This window comes from Alligator mississippiensis, chromosome 3, assembly GCF_030867095.1.
Source record: "Alligator mississippiensis isolate rAllMis1 chromosome 3, rAllMis1, whole genome shotgun sequence".
NCBI classification, from domain to species: domain Eukaryota; kingdom Metazoa; phylum Chordata; order Crocodylia; family Alligatoridae; genus Alligator; species Alligator mississippiensis.
The window spans coordinates 198307777-198329976 of NC_081826.1; the positions used below are offsets into that span (position 1 = coordinate 198307777).

The window sequence follows — 22200 nt, forward strand, 5'->3', positions numbered from 1 at the left end:
TCATTCAATTCAATGGGATATATAAATCCAAAAGGCAGGAAAGCTTGGAAAGAAAGTTACAGGAAAATGTATCTCAAAATGTCCACAGTTCCTTTATAATGTCACAGAATATACTGGAAATGGAGGCTATACTGATTACCTCATCCCATTTCTCACACGTTTGTGGAAACTTGTAACAAGCCAGAGGGGTGTTACTGCTTGAGGGCTAGCTTTCCAAAAGTGGAATCTGGGTACCCAGCTTGAAACAGGTGAAACACTTGAATGTAAAAAACACATCAGCTCAACTCAGGAAAGGGCCAACCTTAAAATGTAACTTTGTAGAAACTCATTTCAGCTTCAAAGTGTCAAACTCATTTCAGTAAGGAAGCATTCACAAAATAAAAGAATCCAGTTAACTTGTAGGGAGAAGTCTTTCATCCCTCTTCCCTGCAGAATTGCAGGGATCTGAACATAAAAGGTGCACTCAGAAGTAAGGGGTAAATCATGCCCCGGGACTCTTACAGGTCAATATTGCTCCTTTCCTTGAGAGGAGAATTTCTTCCTCCAATCCTTGTGGAAACATTCTGTGCCTTTCCTATTTACATACCTTAAAACTGAGGGCTTATTTCTCATCCACTCATGGCACCAGGGCTGCAGGTCATCTCATGGTGCTACTGCTATGCAGATGGGCAGCTTCAGAATTTGCACTCTCTGGCCGCATCCACTTGTGTCTGGACATTTGTTTCCCCAGGAACACCTTGTGCCACTTCTGCTTGTCCCTGGGGAATGCCTGTGCTATGTCCCCTCTGGAAAGCAGCAGATTAACCCTGGCAAGGTAGGGCAGGCTGGAGATTGGGCTGACCAGAGCAGCCTTATCTGGGGTTTTGGGGGCCTCCTGAGGCTGCAGCAGCAGTGGTCCTGCCACTCAGAGCCTGGCTGAAAGCTGGAGTGTGGCTCTGGTTGGTCAGGCTCTTGTTTTGGGTGGCTTAGTGCCCCCACATGCACTGCATTGCTTTTTTTATTTTTTACACAGGGGTTTTTTTTACCCCAGGATCTCTGGTGTGCAGTATGTGGCACTGGAGACATAGTTGCGGTGCCACATACTGCACGGCCACACTCTTCTGGATGTAGCCTCTATGTGCCATGTAACTAAGCACCACTCTACTTGTGAATGGCTGGTAAGAATCAGAGGATATAGTCAGAACTGTGTCAGCCCCCAAATCCTTTTCAAGAGGTCTTAGAGCGGTTACAGACAGGGACTGTAAGTTTTGCCAGTGTTTTCTTTGTAGATAAGGCAGGTGAATTTCCTTAAACATAACATAGTTTTCTCACAATACCTTTGGCTTTGTGTAAAGAGTGAATTTTACTTATCCTTAAGCAGAGACATGCATACATGTCTACACACACCTATATAGTCATGCACTTGTATAGCGTACTATATGCTAGTTCATAATGATTATGATGGAGATAATGAACATGATATGAATACAACAGACAGCCAAAACCAGAATCTGGGATACGTGGAGCTCTGTAGCTGGCTACATTTTATTTAGGAAAAGTAGAAATTAATTCCAGCATTCCACCAGTTCAGATTTCAGGTTTCAGCCAACACTTTTTTTTTGGTTGCACTTTAAGCACTAATTATAGCTCTGTGGGGAATAGCTTGAAGCTGTTTAAGCTGTTGTTCTAGAGAAAAGTAAAAAATAAACTACACACAAAGATACATGTTGAAATGTTTTATATATATACTAGCTGAAGTACCCATTCTTTGCCCGGGTTGTTATTTTTGTAATTGCAGTGTTTGCTTATTTTCAAAAAACTTAATACAACATATTTAGGTCAACAATATTGTTTATTTTTAAAGAACATAGTACAACATATTTAACATTTAATATTTAGCGTGAAGTGAAAAAAGGCAAGCGTCAATATAATAATGGCATTTGAGTTGAAAAAAAAGACAAGCGTCAATATAATAATGACAGCTGAGTTGAAAAAAAGGCAAGTATCAATATAATAATGACAATTGAGCTGAATTCACTGCATCCAAAATGGAGTGGTACCAGTCTGTTATTTGAAAAAAGAAGTAATCCCAGTTAGTGGGAGCCCCAAAATGAGTCAAGTGAAAAATAACCCACCTATAATTTTCTTCGGGTGGTATTCAATGATTTTGGAAAGTTTAGAGCAGGGTTTTTCAACATTTTTGGATCAGTGTACCCAGGGGGGGTGGGGATGTACCCAGATGGGGGGGAGGGGGGGATGGCATGTGGCTGAACGTGGAGAGGCAGCTGCTCCCACAAGCAAACTTCACTGGACCTCTCCATCAGCTGGGTAGGCAGTGCCTGCACGGCAGCATGAGATGATGCATGGCAGCGTTCCATCCCCACCCACCCGTGCGTACCCCCTAGGGCCTTCTCAAGTACCTCTGGCAGTATGAATACCCTCAGTTGACAACCTCTGGTTTAGAGTACATAGGACCAGCCATTCTCGAGTTATAAGTGAACATACATACAGGCATACACTTCATTTTATATATAAAATATATATAATAACACAGTAATCACTATGTTATTGCATAATCTACTTTGGTTATTTAATACATTATGATTTTATGTATACATAAAATATTTTCATTCCATAATGATTTAGAAGGTAGCAAATTCTATGGGGTTTTTTTTAAAGAATCTGTGCTTTTTGGAGGTTTTTTTCTTATTTAGATTTTCTTTATCCTGTAAAATAAAGAAATTGGTGCACTTAAGAACAATTGATATATTTTACTTCCTACAATTTATCAGCATTTCTATTGTAGAAGTGGTATCACTCTGTTACCAGTTAATTAAGCAAATACATGGTAACACCGCTGATATTTTCAAGTAATATATGACAGGCTTTAAACAGTACACAACATACACAGTTGATTTTGTGTACTGCAGATATTGAGTGCATACATTCGCTACAGCACTTACTGAATCCCCATGTATAATATTTCTAATTTTTCTAAAAATATAATTTTGAAAAAGTAATTTCAGGTGTTAAAACATTTTGGACACAATTTTTAAAGTTGTCTCTAAAATTACATCAGTGGATTGTATGTGCAGAGCCTTTGTGTACGTTTTTTACTCAGATCTATTAGACACACAGTTTTGCTGAATTTATGCACATGAGTGTCCATGTTCTTGAGCTCACCAATCTTGGAAAGCATATATATCTTCATTGAAAATATTGCCTTTTTTATAATTTTACATTTGATTCTCAGGAAATGAAGTGCTTTGGTAAATCCATCTTCTTTTTCTTTCTTTTTATTTTAGTTCTATAGCGCCTATAGCACTTTGCTTATCATTAGCTGAATTGGAGGTCTGCTGGACCTATAGTATGTGTACTGGGCTGGAAACTCTGGGACACTAACTACCAAACTTTTCACCTTGTGTATCAATTCTTATGAAAGAGATTGATCCCTCATGGACTTTTTTTCCAACTTCCCAATCAGGACTGTCCCCACTTTTTTTGTAGTAATAATAATTGTGGAATATACAGTATTAAGTCAATGAGAGGAAACTTTAAAATTCTGGGTGTGCATAGGATGCCCCCTCCTTCCTTTCTATTTTCTGTCTGATTTGTTTCCTCCTGGAAGCAGGAGTTCATATTTAGTAGTATAGTACCCAGTTGCCTCTCATTGCTGCAGCCCCCACTGCTCTAATCTCTCCAGGTCACTGGTTCTGGCCCCCCTCCACGTTTCTTGCTCCTCCATATTTAGTTTCCTGTCCTTCAATAGATTTGATCACTGCTCATTTGGCATCACAGAAATTCCCAGTAAAGAAAGAGCATTCTTGACAGTTTCTTTCCAGCATCTCAGGTCACCAAACAGAAGTGAAGCACTTGCACATGCTTCACTTGTTTGATGGAAGGTGTTCCAGAGACAGTTTGGCATGTTGAACCACTTCGGTTCATGGAGCATGGTGTGAAGACCATTACGCTATAATGATATCTACCACAGTCAATCATGATCTATTAATAAAATTATAAACCCCTGGAACATTGGATGTTCCCTCAGTATTGTTGGAAAAAATCATTATTAGAATGTTCATATTGACTCCGATTCCTCATGTAATGTCACTAAAACTGGATTGGGTTGCCTAGGAAAGATCACCCCTGTGTAGAAATGATCCTCCTTTGATGTTGAGATTCAGCAAGGTCTTTTATAACATTTACACTATCTGCAGCTAGCAGAGCAAGGAAAAGGAGGCATGGCCAGAAGGACAGGGTCATGCCTTACACTTTCATGTTGCAGTTTTTCAGATGCAATTACAGGTCCCTGCGGCCTTTTGCAGCTTGCTTAATTTAGAATAGCATTCACACACACTGGGCTCATCTTCATAAGATGCTGACTGCATAGTAGCTGAATAATACTGCACAGTAGTGTGTCACAGCACAGACAGTGTCAATACACTACTGTGCAGTAGTGTCATTTAAAAGATGTTCACTGGTGCCTACTGCACAGTATCTCTGGTTACTGTGCCTTTATTTCATACCTGCTAATACAAGTAATAAATAAATGCACAGTAGTGATTGCGCAGAAGCATCTCGTTTAGACGCACCCATTGTTATGAACTGTGCTTTGCGCAAATCAGCAATACCTGTGAAATGTCCTAGTGAATTTTTCATATAGTTAGATTGGTATTGGGAGTGGAGTCTTTTTTTTTTTTTTGGTTTTTTTAATGTTTACGTATCAGAAAAGACAAAACAATAGGAAAATATCTTATAAGGGTACAAAATACAGTCAAGCACAAGTGCAGTTGTGGAATGCTTTATAATGTTTGGAAGAGTGAGTCAGTAGTACCATTGCAAATGCAAGACATAAGGCAGCACAGCACTGTGCCCACAGGGGATGGTTAATGAATTTGTGTGTGACATCATTGGCATGAACTCCGAGGATGTTCCACTACACACACATTCCAGGCCTTGCCATTTCTCCACTACAATTCACATCACTGACTATGCATTTTGCTTTTGTCTAAGAGCTTGTACCCATATGGTCAGTAAATACAGATTTTGCTTTTGAGTAATAAAAAAAATACAAAACTTCCTGGCATCCCACAAACTGACTTTTCATCCTGACACCCTTGGACATCTGGAACATGATGGATGCCAGATTTAGGCAAACTGAAAAAGCTATAGAGTGCATAGTATACATGTTTACCTGAAGGTTATAATATAGTCCAAATGTCTGCTATTTAACTTCATGTACTGAAAGGAGACCAATTGTAAAAGGGGTTCACATACAGTAGGACAGGCGATGCTATAGCTCTAGTTACTTGTTTGGTATAAAAAAGTTACTGACAAGTTTATAATTTCCTGAGCATGACTGAGTCCATTGAATTAAAGTAGGGTGTGAGGGTAGAAGGGAGAAGAGAAAACCAAATGGTAATCAAACAAAAGGCAGTAAATGAAAACCAGAGCATATTTACTTGATGTGTTATTTTGGGCAGGTTGAATTTTTGTTTTTTTTAGGACTGTCATTTGCTTTGCCAAATAGTTTTTTGGACAAGAGCTTTAGCATATTGTCTAGACTGAAGGTTAAATTCTGTTGTTTTCTGTGAAATGCTGAGTTTGTAAATGTACTATAGTGCAGTACATTAGAGGAACTGGAATTCTTTACTTTATGTGGAGTAAAGAGTATTGTTTTCCATTAGTCAGTGTACTTGGTATCTAGTTTTTATGGAAAAGACAGATTATTAAACTTTTCTTTGCAGGAGACTTTAATTTTGGAGAAATGTATTTATATCCCTAATAGATTGTTTACAAAATAACCCTGCGCATAAGGAAGTTAACAGTTCTTTAGAAAGACTTATGAATAAACAAAATGTAAGTTGTGTTTATTATTTTATATACTGTACTGAAGCATTTCTAACACCTGGGCCATGTTTCTAGAAGCCTGCTATTCTGCGCATGAACAAAATATGCTTGCATATCAGTTTCTGCTTGCATAATTCTCATTTTTCATTATGATGATAGCACCATGGGCTGTGATAGTGCTTTATAAAAATAAGACCTGCTTCCAGGGAAAACAAGCTATAAATTCAAGGCAGTCTTAGTAGACTAAGAAATCACATTGCACTAACTGTAGTAATGGATGTGAATAATTTGAGTAAGGGTTGTAGGACTAGTTCACAAATTAGCCAAATGCAGCTAATGATGATAAAAGAGGATAACTGGAAAAAGGGAGGGCATGAAGAACTAGAGATAGTTAGATTTCTTTTTTTCCTTTTGTGGAGAAAGTGTGAAAAAATTCTATAAAAATGTAAAAGAAAAAGTTGGCTTTTTAGCAAATTATTGATTCCAAAGTACTCCTTCATAGGAGCTGGGGTTTGCGTGCCATCTGTTCCCAATCTCTTCTCTAGTTTGGGTTCATTGATGAGTACATTTCGTAGAAGGCACCAGGGTCTTGTAGCTGTCTTCGTGTTAATGGATAAAGTCTACTCTTGGAGAAAGACTCACAAAGGAAAGTAAGAGAACCACGTCTTAAGAGATGTCACAGGGGCATTTCATAGCGGCACATATTTAATTTTTCATTTCACATTTATATTTTTATTGGAGTTGGAGGGAAAACAAATAAAGGAAAACCCAAATGAGAGAGAAAAAAAGAGACTGTTAGGTTTTTAAAAAAAGTTTATTGTTATACTCCTCTTTATCATTGGAGCAGCTAAGATCAGCCAAAGAGAGGAAAAGAAATTGAAAAAATTATACTTCCTGGCTGGTCAGACTGATCTTGTCTGGTGTGTGAATTTCAAAATACATTTAACTTGGAACCCTGGGAATTTTTTCTCCTCTGCTTGAAATTTTTTTTAATGAGAAATTGCACTTTAGAGGCATAACCTTATGTAAACACTAGCCAGGAGAATTGGATATTTAACTTATTGTGCTGGAGAGAAAAGTCTCTCCAGGTGCTATATTTTTTTAAAACTCAGAGAATGAAATTCATCAACATTTCAGAACTCAAGCACACGTATCTGCCTCTATTGTGAACTGTGTGGATCTTTCCCTGAAATTGATTTAGTTTCTATTACACTTGGCACAAAATACACTACCGAAACCCCCCTGTGCATCTGGATTAAATGAATCTTTGAACTGCTAATTGTTTAAGATTGACCTAGTAGATATCCAACAGCTGTCCTTATGTCATTTGCAGTACATAAATCCATGCAGTTTATAAATAACGAACAACACAACACATATGCAAGTAATCCATGATCACAGAGTGTGATACAGTATGATATTACTTTATCACACATAGAAAGTTCCTACCATTTACACAAAACATATTTCATGGTGGGCTACAAACAAATGAGAGATAAATTAGACTGTTAATTGTAACAGGGGCTCTTTCTTTGCCTTAAAAATAGTAAATGAGGTGGTTTAATTTTGAAGAATTAAGACAAGATTACTCCTTTGATCATAGTATCATAGAAAATTAGGGTTAGAAAAGAACTCCCCTGCTCAAAGCAGGACAACCCCCAATTATATCATCCTATTGATAAAATGTCTTACCTCAGTAAGGGTCAGCCGTTTTAGCAGCTGTGCCACAAATTTAAGCCCCCACCCTCCCCAAGTGCTACTCTGATCCCCTACCCCTGCCTGATCTGCTGCTCTGCTTTCCGCTCCTTGCAGTGTCTCCCACTGTACTGCCTGTCCCCTCCCCAATATGCTGCATGCCACACACAAAGACTGTCCATGACACCTGTGTCATTTGTGCCACAGGGTAGCCATTCCCGCCTTACCTAATTAATATAATTTTGCTTCCTGATAATGAATGAAGATGGTTAGATGACATAAGTTATAGGAGACTTGTGTGTGAATAGGAATGATAGTTGGACCTGCATTAAGTGCTCAAAACATAAATCATGAAGACCACAATTCCCTGCTAATCATCAGACAGTGTAATGAATTTAGGCCAAAACTTTAAATCTCCTTCATCTGTATTATCTGTTTTAAGCCTTCATTTAGCAAATTACTTAAGCATGTTCTTAACTTCAGTGAAGCTGCCCATGTGTTTCAACTGTCTTGCTAATCAAAGCTTTAGCATTTAATACTGATATATTTATAAGGACCTTCTCGACTTGTCCATGTTTTGTTTTTATAAAGTGTTTTACATTTACCATTTATAATATTTCTGGAATGACTCCCTTGTGGTCCATGGTATTTAATACAACCAGAACATAGCATCATTTCGTAATTCCAGGAAGTAACAGGCAAGAGACCTTTATAAACAGATGGCACTGTATATTAGGAATGGTTTTAGTTACAAACATGCTCTTTTCTTTTACAGTTTAAACCCTGTATAATACTTGTAATGCATGCTGTATGTCTTCAGCATCTCTTTTTGGGGCTTGACAGAATAACATTTTGGCCTTCTACAATCTGTTGTTACTTCTCATTGTTCTGCAATGAGCCTTTTTTGTCTTTTGGGGGAGGGGAGGAAGCTGTAGGTTGGGAAGAGCCCATTTGTTAAGTGAAAAAAAACAACATTAATCATACTTTTCCATTTGTTTATAAACAGGGACGAAGAGGCTTAGGTTCCATTTATGTCTGGGCATCTGGAAATGGTGGAAGGAGTAGAGATCACTGCTCCTGTGATGGCTACACTAATAGCATCTACACTATCTCCATAAGCAGCACAGCTGAAAGTGGGAAAAAACCTTGGTATCTGGAAGAATGTGCATCAACGCTAGCTACGACTTACAGCAGTGGGGAATCGTACGACAGGAAAATAGTATGTGTTGTTGTTTTTTAATTTATGCATTTCTGTATTTTGTTTAATATTTTAGGTGAAGGTAAGTTGACCACTAGCTCTGTCTTATTGAATGGGCTTGTTTAAAAACTTCAACAACTGAAAAAAATAAATCTGTATATTTAGCTTATATTTAAATGTAAAATGTTGCCACCAGAATCCTTCTCTATCAACATCCTTCTTGTATTATGATACCTGTAATTGTGCAGAATACTCCTGATGAGGTCTTACTGGTGACAGAGCCAATGTGGTTGCTGCCAGTTTCTGCTCTCACTTGTGTTGCGCCTTATATTCTTGCTGCTTTCCTCATTGCTGAAAATATCTGAGCAGTGTTTTCAAAGAGTCAGTCCACTGTCACCTATACAGATTTGTTTCCTGACTAACTTCTTTTAGTATGTCAGCAGTACTCAGAGCAAATCTCCTTCTGGGATTGGGTTTTTTTTTCATCCAGACCTCACTATTTTCCATATTTTAAGTGGACATTTACTAATGCAGTTTTCCAGCCCACATCCCCATTTCCTCAGGTATATTTGTATTCAGCTTACTTTCACTTTTGCATTCATTCACACTCAATAGTTATTCATATCGATGCCTATTTCAGGGTGCTGATGATGGTAAGCAAGATTAAGTTGAGTGCTCATCCTTTCTCTGTGTAATTTATCTCATTCCTATCCAGGCTATTGCTGTTTTCCATTATATTTTGATCTGAAGTGCAAAGCCCATTCTTTTTACTCCATTTGAGAATTTTGTTATTGATGTAATCATTACTGATCTAATATAGTATATCTGTTTTTTAAGTGGAGTTCTTTCCTAAAGTCAAAATAAGTCTTAGGCTGTGTCTACCCAGACAATATACATTTTGTACTGTATGCATAGATCTAGGAACAAAGAATGCATAGATAACACGTACAAAATAAGTGGCTCCATCCTGGAAAGCATGATGAAAAAGCCATTGGTCTCTGCATAATCAGCTGAACATGAGCTTGTAATATGACACTGTGGCTAAAAGGGCTAATATATTTTGGATGTATTAACATCACAATGCTGAGTGGGAGTAGGGAGGTTAAATTGCCTTGGTGTTTGACATTCATGCAACTGCAACTATAATACTGTGTCCCATTCTGGTGTCCAAACTTTGAGAAAGATGTTTAAAAACTGGAGGTTAAAAAAAAATACACACTATATTAAGGGACACAATCAAAAGGATTGTGGGCTGACTTGATCATAATCTATAGCTTGCAGGGAAAAGACAGCAAAGAATAAAGTGATCTTTAGTCTAACAGACAAATATGGATCCAGTTCCTGGAAGTTGAAGCTAAAGAAATTCAGACTACTAATAAAATATATTTTTTTAGCAGTGATAGTAATTAAGTATTTAATCAACTTACTCAGAGCCATAGTGTATTCTCCATCACTGGAAATTTTTAAAGCAAGATTGGATGTTTTTTCTGAAAAAAAAAAGTTCTTGGTCAAACGTGGCTATTGGCTTAAAGCAGTATTAATTCAGGAAAGTCCTGTGGTATGTGTTATTCAAGAGATCAGACTAGATGGCCATAATGGTCTCTTTTGGCCTTAAAATCTATTAATCATATTTAAATATAAGAAGGAGGTTAGCAAAGGTAATTTAAACAACAGTATAGAAATTTCATCACCAGATTGAGTATTATTAGGAAACTGAATAATTTCTTTTCCTTATTATTAATTATCAGACAGAATGAGAAACATGCCAGAAACAGAGATACGATTTCTGTGGAAAACAGCTAGGAAAGAAGAAAAAAATTACTGGAACGACGAGTTACCTCAGAACAAGTTTAAAACAAAAATTAGATCATCTGCAAAGAGGGAAGGTTCCAAGAGGGGATGGCCAGCATCCCAGAATCCTGCAAGGACAAGGCAGGCAATATGAAAAAAAAATAGCTGGAGAAACATTTAACTCCTCGCTGGCAAAATGGAAGGCATCTAGTAGGGACTAGAAAGAAGCTAACATGAAAACCATGTTTAAAGAGGAAGCACCTGGAAAGGTACCTAGAATTTTGGATTAGGAAAGACATTTGGGCTGTGTGGAGACATGCAGGCATGTTCGGTTTATGGCACTACATAACTCACTCTTGGAATGTTAAAATGTGTCCTGCACTGCAAATTTGCAGCATGGGGGCAAAAATTGCTACCGGTATTTCCCAGTAGAAAAAAAAAAAACTCCAAGAAAAGAAATGGTGTGGCACACGCTACAATAGCATGTGCAGGAAAAACAGAGGCTCGGTCCTCCAGTGAGCATCTCTACTATTTTGTTTGTGCCCTGGGGCTGTTCCAGCATACTAGGGGACAGGAGGAGTGGGGAAAGGGCAGTTTTCCCAAAGCAGGACAATTTGTCCCTCACCAAAGTACATGTACAAGGGTGTGCACTGAGGCACAAAGTAGTGGCATGAATTTGTGCCACTGTGATTTGTGCCAGTCTGAGTGCATGCCCTGTACATCTGAATGTAGCCTTAAGGGGCAAGGAGTGGGAGTAAGGTAGCCTGCTCCCCCTGCTGATTGCCTCCCCACTGCCTGCTTTCTTCTTCCCCACACACTTTCCACACCACCCACCCTCACTGCTTCTACTTTCCTTCTGCAGTGGGGGGGGGGATTGAAGATGACACTCAAATAATTAGACTCTAAACATGGAAAATGATAAAATAATAATTGTCCATGTCTAGAATCTAATTATTGGAGGGTTGTCTTAAATTTGCAGTCATCTTTGATTCTGGTAAATGTGGTACTTTCCTTCAATCTGTGTTATACCATTTACATTTTAAAATATTGGAATTATATCTGTTTTTTTCCAGCATCACTGAAATTTCCTCAATGCTCCAAGACTTATTAAAATTAAAAATATTGTAATATTGTAGTAATGATTTGGATTGTTCCTTGGCCAGGTCCTGTGAAACTCATGTATCCACACTTGTTATTTAAAGATAGCTAACTTGAGCAGTTGTTATAACATGTTCCTTAGAGTTGAACTGGAAAGTATTTCATTATCATTTTATGATATGAAAACTTTTTTGACTTTTTCCACACACAGAATATAAATATTTATTGAATCTATCTGCTGCCTCTGTATTATTTTATGCAAGTCTATCCTTTCCATCTAGTAATAGACCACTACCATTATTGGTTATTTCTGTTTCTTTATTCTCCTTTACTCTGCTAAACATGGATTTTTTTGTGTTTTTTGGCTTCCTTTCTAGTTTATATTTATGTTCGTTGCTATCAACTTCCCCTTTTAATCTTGTGTTATATATTATTACTATTATTTGGTTACTTACTGCTTTCCCATTCCCTGTATACCAGGCTGGTTAGTTAGCCAGCACAACCATCTTTTTCAGTTGTGGCTTTTTACTTATCTTCTTTGTCACCATATTCTTAAACAATTCTTAGATTGAAACAGGAAAAATATGAATGATATTTTTATCCCAGCTGATTTGTTATGTCTTATGCAATCTTCCCATGCTTCTTCAGTCATAGTTTCCTTAATCAGTCTTCCATTCTTTTAGGTAAGCCTTACTGCATGTATTTACTTTTAAACAGTTTCACTACACCAGGACATTTGCAGTGCTCATTTTAAGATGTCCCTCTCCTGTTTCTGTTCATGCATTTTTGTAGTTATCTCATTTTTAACTGTAGTTGCGACTTGTTGAAACCAAGAGAACAAAGTTAAAGAAAATATTGTATTGTCTATAGAGATGTTATCCTTCACAGCTTTCATAATTTATGGCAATGTCACATTTCTAATGTTGATAATAACTTGCACTTGTATAATATATTACTTCTAAAGGTCTCTAAGTGCTAGGTTTCCCATTTAAAGCTCTTCCCTTTTACTTTGTCCTGCAAGTTACCAGTTGACCTATGAGATACAAGGCTTCATCTCAAGATATTTTACTGCTTGGAGCTGGTTAAACAAGACTAATCTCCTATAACACTCTCAGACATGAAGTAGCTTTCTCCCTCAGTGTTACATTCAAACCAGTTACATTTTAAATGGAAAAAAATGTGTTCTTATACTATGGTAAGGTGAGAACTCAGAAGTCAGGTGAATTTTGTAGAACCAACCCTTTAAACTGAAATAATTTAACAACTGTAATTAATGTTCCCCCAGCATGTACAGATAGTGATAACTTCCCCCCCCCCCTTCCTTCTCTCTCGCAGTCTCTGAACAAACCTGCCATTTTCTAGGAATGAGTATAATGGTAAAACTAGTATCTGCACTGTATTCTCCAACTTGGTCACCAAAACATGGCTTTTGCAAAATGTCACTTACTAAGAAGCTTTGACTGACATATACAGCTAAAAATCAAAACAGAACAAACATCTATAAAAAGCAAAACTCTGGAGCTAAAAAAAATGCATGATCAATTCACACAGACCACTTGTCTTTTTATGCTGACCATTTAGATGGAGAAACCTGTGAGGAAGAGATTTTATTTTCTTCCTCTTCCACAAAATGAAAAAAAAAATCCTGTTCTATATTAAAACAGGTTCTACAAAAAATGTGTCTAACATGTTTAATCTATGTTTTTTCTATTACAGGTTAAATTTAAACTTTCTTAAATATTGTTTTGTGCTTATGGACATGCATCTATGCATGCATGCGCGCATGCATACAGACACACATACATCAAAACAAATCCATACAAAGAGCTTGATGGCTTCCTCATATGAAACTGCATCAATCTTTTCAAATTGGGTGATTTTCCAGAGGTCTTTAGCTAGAGGTGGTAGTTCAGGTTGGTATGCTGTGTGTGAATTTATGAAAACAGAAAATAAGCACTAGTGCAGTACACTAAGTCTGATTCAGATCTCATGAAAGATTCGTAGTTGGGTAACACTGAGAGTAAGTGAAAGCTGTTACAAAATTTTCGATTCCATCCTGGACTGAGCATAATATGATTTTTTTTAAATGTACACAGAATGTTTCTTATCAGAGGTTTTGTCCAGTTCCCAAATATGCCCGGTTCCATTTTTGTTCATTTCAGACTTTATAATAATAACTTTATTTAGCTATGTAAATGATATTCTGATCTTGTGCAAGTTCATGCAAATACAAAGTGTGTTCATTGACTTTGGAGTTATACTAGGATGAGATGTTTGAGTGAGAATTTGCCTTGTAGCATTTGAGCCAGTAGTTATGACACAGACAAAATGCCTACTGGCATTAAGACTTAAGGGTGAAACACTACAACTTGATATGTTTGCATCTGCCAGAAATCCTTGCTTCACTTTTGTCTCCCATGAAGCATGCGGAGTGCATCTGTACTTCAGAAGTTCAGTTGCACTCATTTTTTTTAATATCATAAGAATCAGGGGCTAGAATTGTTATTCAGGTATTTACAGGACCAGCTGCAAAGTATAGACACAGGTATATAAATGCAGAATTTAGGATATGCTCAAGTGGAGGAAGGTAGAAGTGTAGTGAAAAATGTACCTTTTCACATGGATCGTCATTTGGGGAACATACTGAGAATGAGATTGTAAACATCTCAGAAGTGATATAACAATACCAGTTATACCCGCACATCTGTAGGAATATAACTCAGCTTTGGACAGTTTTGAAAGGTATTCTACCCCTCAAGGCAGAATGCTTCCTGGTACTCCTTCTACAGCCACACAGCTCTGTCCAATACCCCATGGTATTAGGCTATCCGTTAATGGTACTATCTACCTCTATAGGTCTGTATTGTTTTTAGGTCATCAAAGGTACTACACAAATAACAATACTTTTGGCCTATTACAGTTTTACTTAAATAATTTCTCTTAACAGCTGTACTGGGTTGTGTGTGAAAATCCCCCACTGTGTGATACAAAAAAGTCTAGAACTTTTGGTTCAGAAATTATACCTTTCATTAGACCAACAGGGAAATTGCAAAAAAAAAAATCTTCTGCGATTTCCCGGTTGGTCTAATAAAAAGTATCATTTCTGAACCAAGGGTTACAGATTTTTTGCATTTGTTTTGTCTCAGACCAATACAGCTACCAAATACACCACTATGTGATAAAATTCCAAACTCTATCATGCACAATTGCTTCTGAAAAAATAAGGACAACTCATTATATTATTTCACAATTTCTTGCTTAATGGAGCAGGTCGATGTAATTTCTGATTTTTGTTTCTCTTTTAAGATTCTGCCTTGTCTTTCCCTGGTTATTTTATAGTAGACCTTGATACTAACAGTTAAAGGCAATATAATTTCTTGTCAACTAAATACACAAATCTCTCTTTGTTCAAATGCCTCAGTTGCACAAATGTGATTCAATATACCACTTCCAACATAGAGTGGTTGTGGAACACGCAGCGGTTTTTTGGATTAGAGGGAAGAAATGGCTACTCCAGGTTTTTGTTAAACACTTGTCATTTTAGGTCACAAGTTGGTTCAAGCAGACATACCACGGGGCATTACAGCAGCAGGTAAAAATATTTCAGTCATTGCTAAATAGGGCTGTGTGAAGCTTCAGTTGCTGATTTGATTCAGAGATGATTTGGCCTGATTCGGTGGCCGAATCTCCAAATCTGAATTGAATTGGGAGACCAATTAAAAGGTCCAAATTGATTCGAAGCCTCCAAATCGATTCAGAAAAGATTCAGACAAGATTGGGAGATTCAGGCAGTCCCTCTGCAGTGGCTGTTGGGGCCTCTGGGGGCTCATGGCAGAGCCCCGCCATGCAGCACGGGGCAGTGGGGGGCAGCAGGGATTGCCCCCCCGCCTGCTAAGAGCTGGTGAGTGCAGGGCTTTTTTTTAAAGTGCCGGGACGCTGGGGCAGCCAGGTCCAGGTGGGGCAGCTACTGACGGGGCTGGAAGAGCAGGTGGGAGATGGAGCCTGTTCCATTTGGAGATTCAGCTGATTCAATATGGGACAGTGATTCAAATCACTGAATCAAATCACTGTCCCCCGAATCAGCTGAATCTTAATCCGAAGTGAATACAAGCCACTACGCACAGGCCTATTGCTAATGGCTCAATTTATAAAATATGAAATATCTGAAAATCAGAGGCTTAGGGGATGGGAAAAGTGATATTATTCTCTGCAAAGAAAGATCCTATTTATGACTTGAATAACTAACCTTCCAACGGATTAAACTAGCAAAATAGTGATGATATAACCTTAATAATAACTGTAACGAAATTACACTTCTTAAATCTTCTGAGCAAGTTGCTCATACAGAAACATTACAGACCTTGCATTTAGGCTTTTTCTGTAACAAAACTGTGCCTAGCCTGAATGCCACCTGGCTCCCATCTGTGGTCAGGATGAAGTACATTGTAGTGGCTAATAATTTGTATCTAACTTTCATCACAGTGTCCTAGGCTGTTAATTTCTTATTGATTAACCTACCCTTTTACCAACCACATTGTAATTATCAGTCAAATCCAATTGTTCCTTCCTTTTGTTGTTAAACAAGAGGCAAGGGTAGATTGCAGCCCAGAGCATTAGAAATATCACAGAGCTTGACCTCAGGCAGTGTGATCAGTACTTTTTAGATCTGCAGTCATTAAAACAATACTACAGCATGGACATATTGTACTCCAGGTGAAGGATGCAAAAATCGGTGGCCACCTTTGCTCACCCTACTAAACAGAGTTTCATCTTTCATATACTAATGTCAACTTCATATCCCCATCAGTCTTGCTTCTTTTTATTATGATTATGGCATTTTCCTCATGTGTTTGTGGTATTTCAAACATAATTTTTCGTTTTGAAGCTTGCTTGCCTGTTGGTGGTTCTGCTGTCACCTTTGTTTCTATAGCTACACACACGACTTCTTTGACAGTGCACCTTTAATGCTGAAAAACATGCCTTTGATCTCCATAGTAAACATCTCAGCTGCTGTCAACTGATTTCCCTTTTCAGTGGCTCAGCCCAGATGGGATTTCCACCTTAGGAAGGCTGTTTGCTTGCTTGCTTTCTCTCTGTCTCCGTCTCTCTCTTTTTATTAAACATGCTTTCTCCTGCAAGATTTGCTGAGTGCAAACGAGAGAGAAGGGGCTATAGTTCAAAAATGTTGCCACAATGCCTACTTACTACATGGGACCATAAAGCACAACAGTATAATGGCTTTGTTATCCTTGATAGTCATAGGAAGTACAGAAAGTCACTCTCTTTCTTCTGATAGATAGGTAACATAGATAACATAATGCAATAGGCATTAGATATAGAGAGCTAAACTGCATTTAAGACAAAGCTACTTTAGGGGAGAGATCACTCAGCATCTTTTCCCTGCTGGAGCTCCTGAATACATTGTTGTACCTCAGTCAAATGCAAAGCATCTTGCAGTTCAGTGACAGTACAACTACTTCAATAGTGCAGTACTCTTTGTCAAAGAGGAGCATGCACTAGCTGCGCTAGTCAGTGTGTGAAGGGGATGAGCACATTATTCATCACGCTATTTTTTTCCATAGTTTTGGACCAAATTTTCAGAAAGGCATGTCCAAAGCCCATATAGCTCCTTTTCTTCACATAGTGTTGCATTATTCCTGCAAATATTAGATTTAATTTGCATTCACACAAGTCTGTACAGGGCTCTGGCTGTTTCTTCCAATTTAGCTTTTTAAGATTTTCTCTGCTTTCCCTTGCCTTTGAAATACATTAGTTACTATGGGAACAACAATTATAATATAAAGTTAAATTATATTAGAGGGGGTGCAATGCATGCTCTATATAAATGGTTTTCATTAGAAGATTTGAACTTGTACACACACTCAATGTCATTAATTTACATTAACTAAATTGTTGCACAATTGATGAGAGAGAAAATTAGAAAGACAGTATGAAAATTTTATTTAAAGGTCATAGATAAAAGAAAATGATATATCAAGAATTTATACTTTTATATGATGGGAAATCAGTAATAGACCTAAGTGGTTCTCTATGAACTTTTGTGAGTTTTGAAGTGGAGTCAGATAGGTATTTGGTCTGGTAGCTTAGAAACACGACCTAGTAAATGCCTCAAGTATATTTTTTCCATTTTCCAGAACTTTACACTTCGTCTCAAAATTAGCTCATCTTATGCCTGTCACCTCATTGTACCATGTTAACTTTACTCCCTTGAATAGTGTTCTGTGTTGACATGATCACATATTTATATTACTAAAGCTCTTAACACTTTTTATCAAAATCTATAACAGATGCACAAATGTCTACTGGAAAAAGTATGAGTGGCACTTTCACTTCCTAGTTACATTTTACATAACTGGATGAAAAAGTAACTTGTTGTCAGTGCATATTGTAGCTGGTTACAAGTCCAATGGTAGCCAGACATATTTGTATTTTTGGTGTTTATTTACCAGATTTTCCCTTCTCCTAATGTTCTGACAAACAAAATATAATGTCAGTGAAAAGTACATGGTTGAGAGCACAAGTGACTCAACACACAGTACAGCCAGGGAAGAGGTATACTGCAGGCAGCAACACCGCAACCCCACCCCAACCCCACAGTGCGTGCCAGCGTTGCACGCACGCACACACACACACACACACACACACACCAGCGGACTTAACCTAAAGGATACACTTTAAGGCTAAATACAGACAGTCAAAAAGCCCAAGGCTGAATTGATTCAATCTTTGCAGGTTAGTCTAAGATGTGTAGATTGAACCAAGAACCAAGTGAACAAACATTCACTTTTGACTCTGGAAATGCAGCCACATGCCTGCAGTGGCCCAGGCCAGGCGCCAGGGGGCCCTAGAGCACACCTCTCTGTTTGGCTGGAGTAGACAGCTTGGGCCAAGGGTACCCTGCCCACCGTACCAAGGGTGGGGGGTGAGGGGGAGGTGGAAAGCATCCTGGGATGCTGGGGGACTGAGTTGATTTGAATCTGGAGGGGATCGGAGACAAAAAAAAAAAAAAAGTCAATAAACCAATTTAACCTAAATCATTTTAAGTCTGATACTACATTTATCTAGGTTTACCTTAAACTGGTCTTGGCCATTTTGGAAGCAGTTTATGTTTACTGCACTTCTGTTGTGTTATAGATTTGAACCAGTTTAATGTGTACTTTCTGTCCTTAGCCTAAAGATCTGAAGAAACAGTTTTGCCTCTGTAGCCAATCTACTCTATAACCAAGCTCTTTGTCTCGAAGGAAGTACACTTATACCTCCCATTCATTTCAACTGCACTTTTGAAGAATTATCAGGTGGCAGTAACTTTATTTCTAGAGGTGCACTGATATATTAGTCTGATATCGGATTGGTACCGATATAAAGAAAATTGGCTGTATCAGAAATCGGCCCGATACGACCGATCATTTGGCCAATAAATGCTTGTGTGTTCGCGCCACCACAGCGCAGCACTCAGGCAACAAGGAGCAGAGCTGCATGCAGCTGGTAAGTCCATTGTGGTAGAAGGGGAGGTAAATGGGGGCAGATCAACACCCCCTGCAGTGAGGGAGGGGGCAGAGACGGGGCAGATGCTGCCCAACCAAGGCAGGCTGGAGTGGGGCACAGGGCAGAGCCATGGCTCATGCGGGGGCATGACTCCTACCACTGCTTGCACCACAGGATGGCATGGGGGGGTGTGCCCCTCCAGATAATAACGGGGCAGGCTGCAGCTGCAGGTTAGAGCTGGGGCTGCGCTGGGCTCTTCTCAGTGGGGGCTTGGCTTGGGGCAGGGGCTATGGAGGGGGCTGCAGCCACCTCAGATTTGACCTTAGCCCCCGCACCCCACATAGTCCTGCTCCAGCACTGCTGCTATTGCGCACCTGGTGCAGCCCTGTCCCAACATCCTGCCTCCACCCATGTGCCAGGAAGAGCCGGGGCTGCACCGGAAGCATGGTGGTGGCACTGGGAGCTATGGCAAAATTTGGGGTGGTTGCGGCCCCCTCCATAGCCCCCTGCCTGAGCCCAGCCCCCCTCCAAAAAGAGCCTAATGCAGCCCCGGCTCCAGCCTGCAGCTGCAGCCCACCTGCCCCGCCCCACTCTGCACAGATCCAGGGGCACATGCCACCCCCGTGCCCACTGCTGGGGTGCAAACAGGCAGGAGATGCCCCTGCCAGGAGCTCTGGCTTTATCCCACACTGTGCGCTGCACCACCCTGGTTGGGTAGCACCTGTCTCTGCCCCCTCCCTCACTGCAGGGGGTGTTGATCTGCCCCGCCCCCCCCCCTCCGCTCCACTTTCACCACAATGGACTTAGCAGCTGCACGCAGCTGTATCAGAAATCGAATTGGTATCAGCCCAAAAAATCTCTTGTATTTGAATCAGAAATCTAGGGAGGGAAGCTCTGTGCTAATCCCTTAAAATAAGCAGTATCAAAACCAGTTTGAATACATTTTTACAGCTGTCTTGAACTCTCATAGAAATACCTGCCTATAAGTACTCTCCAAGATGTTCATGTCTTAATGCTGAGTGCATGATCCTGTCTTGTCTCATGAGTTAATATAGTACTGGGCATTTTGTACCTCCACTTTGGCTATATTTTAAATGATTGGTAAAATGTTTTTATTTTGTAAGTAACTTATTACAAGATAAGACTGTGTATTACATATGAAGATGGGTAGTCTGACTGTTACAAAATTCTTTGAAGATGATTGAAGTAAGTTATTTGTGCAAGTCAAAGTTTTTTCATGAATTATTGCTTAATTTCAGATGAATTATTATATAAGGAAGGAAGCTCTTTCAGTTAAACCATATCACGTAGGGTCAACAGATCCGTTTTTTTTTCCAAACTCCACCACACACTTCCTTTGTGACCTCCAGCAAATCAGCTAACCCCTCCATGTCTCACTTTTCTCATCTGCAAAATGGACATAACTGATACCAGCTTGCACTATGAGAATGTAGTGAGGTATAACGCATCAGATTTGTAAAGCACTTTGAGATTCATTGAGGGAAAGTGCTGTATAAGTACAAAGTAATGTCAAAGTGAAAGTCTAACTCATTTTTGCTATATCTGTTTGCCCAGTTGGCAAGTTTTTTGCCATGAAAATAGATAGCACTGAAAATTATATTTTCAGTGCTATCCAATCAAGTGAACACTTTTAAATTCACAAATATCTTTCAGCTCCAAGTGGAATAAGAGAGCTCCAAGTCAACATATTCAGAAGCCTCTCTTATTCATCCCTCAGTTGAGAAAAAAAAATCTGTCCATCTGCATGCGACTCACTAGAACAAATTAAATCTGTTCTAATTTCTGACACTGTGTTCTAAATTTCATACATTCCCTTTCTTCCAGATCACCACAGACCTGAGGCATCGTTGCACAGACAGCCATACTGGAACCTCAGCCTCTGCACCTATGGCTGCAGGTATCATTGCACTGGCACTGGAAGCAAAGTAAGATTTGAGCTTTACTCTGAAAAAAAAAATGTAATAAGTAATTAGCAGCTTTCACCCAGTGATCTCAAAGTGCTTTAGAGAGATTCCCTAGTAAAAATTCACAATATACTTGAAAAGTAAGGAAACATTATCATCTGTATTTAACTCATGGGAAAATTGAGATACAGAGATGAAGGCAAAATATTCAGTGGTGGATGCTTAAAACTTTGACATAATACACATAATACTTTGACTAGTGCACCAGCAGTTCTATTGAAGGGCTTAAGGAACTTTCATGGTTAGGTTGAACATACATCCCACTTTGACTGGAATTGCAGGGGCATGGGGCACAGTCTGTCGGGGAGGTAGAGTGGCATGGTGCACCAGGGAGGTGGGCAGCAGGCACCACTGCTGTTAAATTCAACTTTTCCATCATGTAAGTATCTACATTACAGATTTTTAAAACATAGACTAGTGCCTAGTCAAGAAAAAATCCTATTAACTTCTCTAACTGCAGTATTTTGTCATTTATATTAGAACATATTTTAATGCGTGTTTTAGACCAGGACGAACTGTTGGGAATTTATTACAAATTTATACATTCACACATAAATTCACATTTCAGATTATTTCCCTATATATTGTGTTAGATTATCTGTGTATAAAGTGTCCATTATGTAGGTTAATGATCTACTATCAAATGTTTCCAAGTTATAGAATGTATTTTCTAAGGGTCAGAGGGCATTTAACTACATTGAGATTAACTATTGAGGGTATCCCCAGTACGTTACAAGACCCTGCTTTGAATGGAGCAAAAAATGTGTGCATGGTACCTATTTCAGCTATGTAATTTGTAACAACAAACAGATTTCTATTTCCATGTTTTAGGAATGTTGCTTTTTTTATAGAGAATCTTTTCACCAGGATTCAATGCAGGACACATTTTTTTTTACCACTCTGTTACATAACCAGGAAAGTAAGAGATTGTAGTGAAAAAGCTGATATAATCTTAAATAGAGAAGCACGTGTTGTCATTATAATTAGATTTTCTTAATGCAATGGTTAGTGACAAAAATTACTTTGAAAAATTAATATAGCACTATTATTTCAAGAAGGTATTCTTTCAATCACTTCTTAATCTCAGTTGTAAAAATG

General features: G+C 38.7%; 1 protein-coding gene across 4 annotated transcripts in view; it reads left to right on the forward strand.

Moving 5' to 3' along the window:
* Window positions 1-22200, forward strand: part of PCSK5 (proprotein convertase subtilisin/kexin type 5) — a 374668-nt gene that overhangs the window by 174180 nt on the left and 178288 nt on the right. For all 4 annotated transcript variants that reach the window (XM_006272449.4, XM_014608722.3, XM_019478075.2 and 1 more), the window contains exons 8-9: window positions 8531-8743; window positions 20963-21063. In XM_006272449.4, the coding sequence (XP_006272511.1) occupies window positions 8531-8743; window positions 20963-21063 (314 nt within the window). The remainder of the gene's footprint in view (window positions 1-8530; window positions 8744-20962; window positions 21064-22200) is intronic.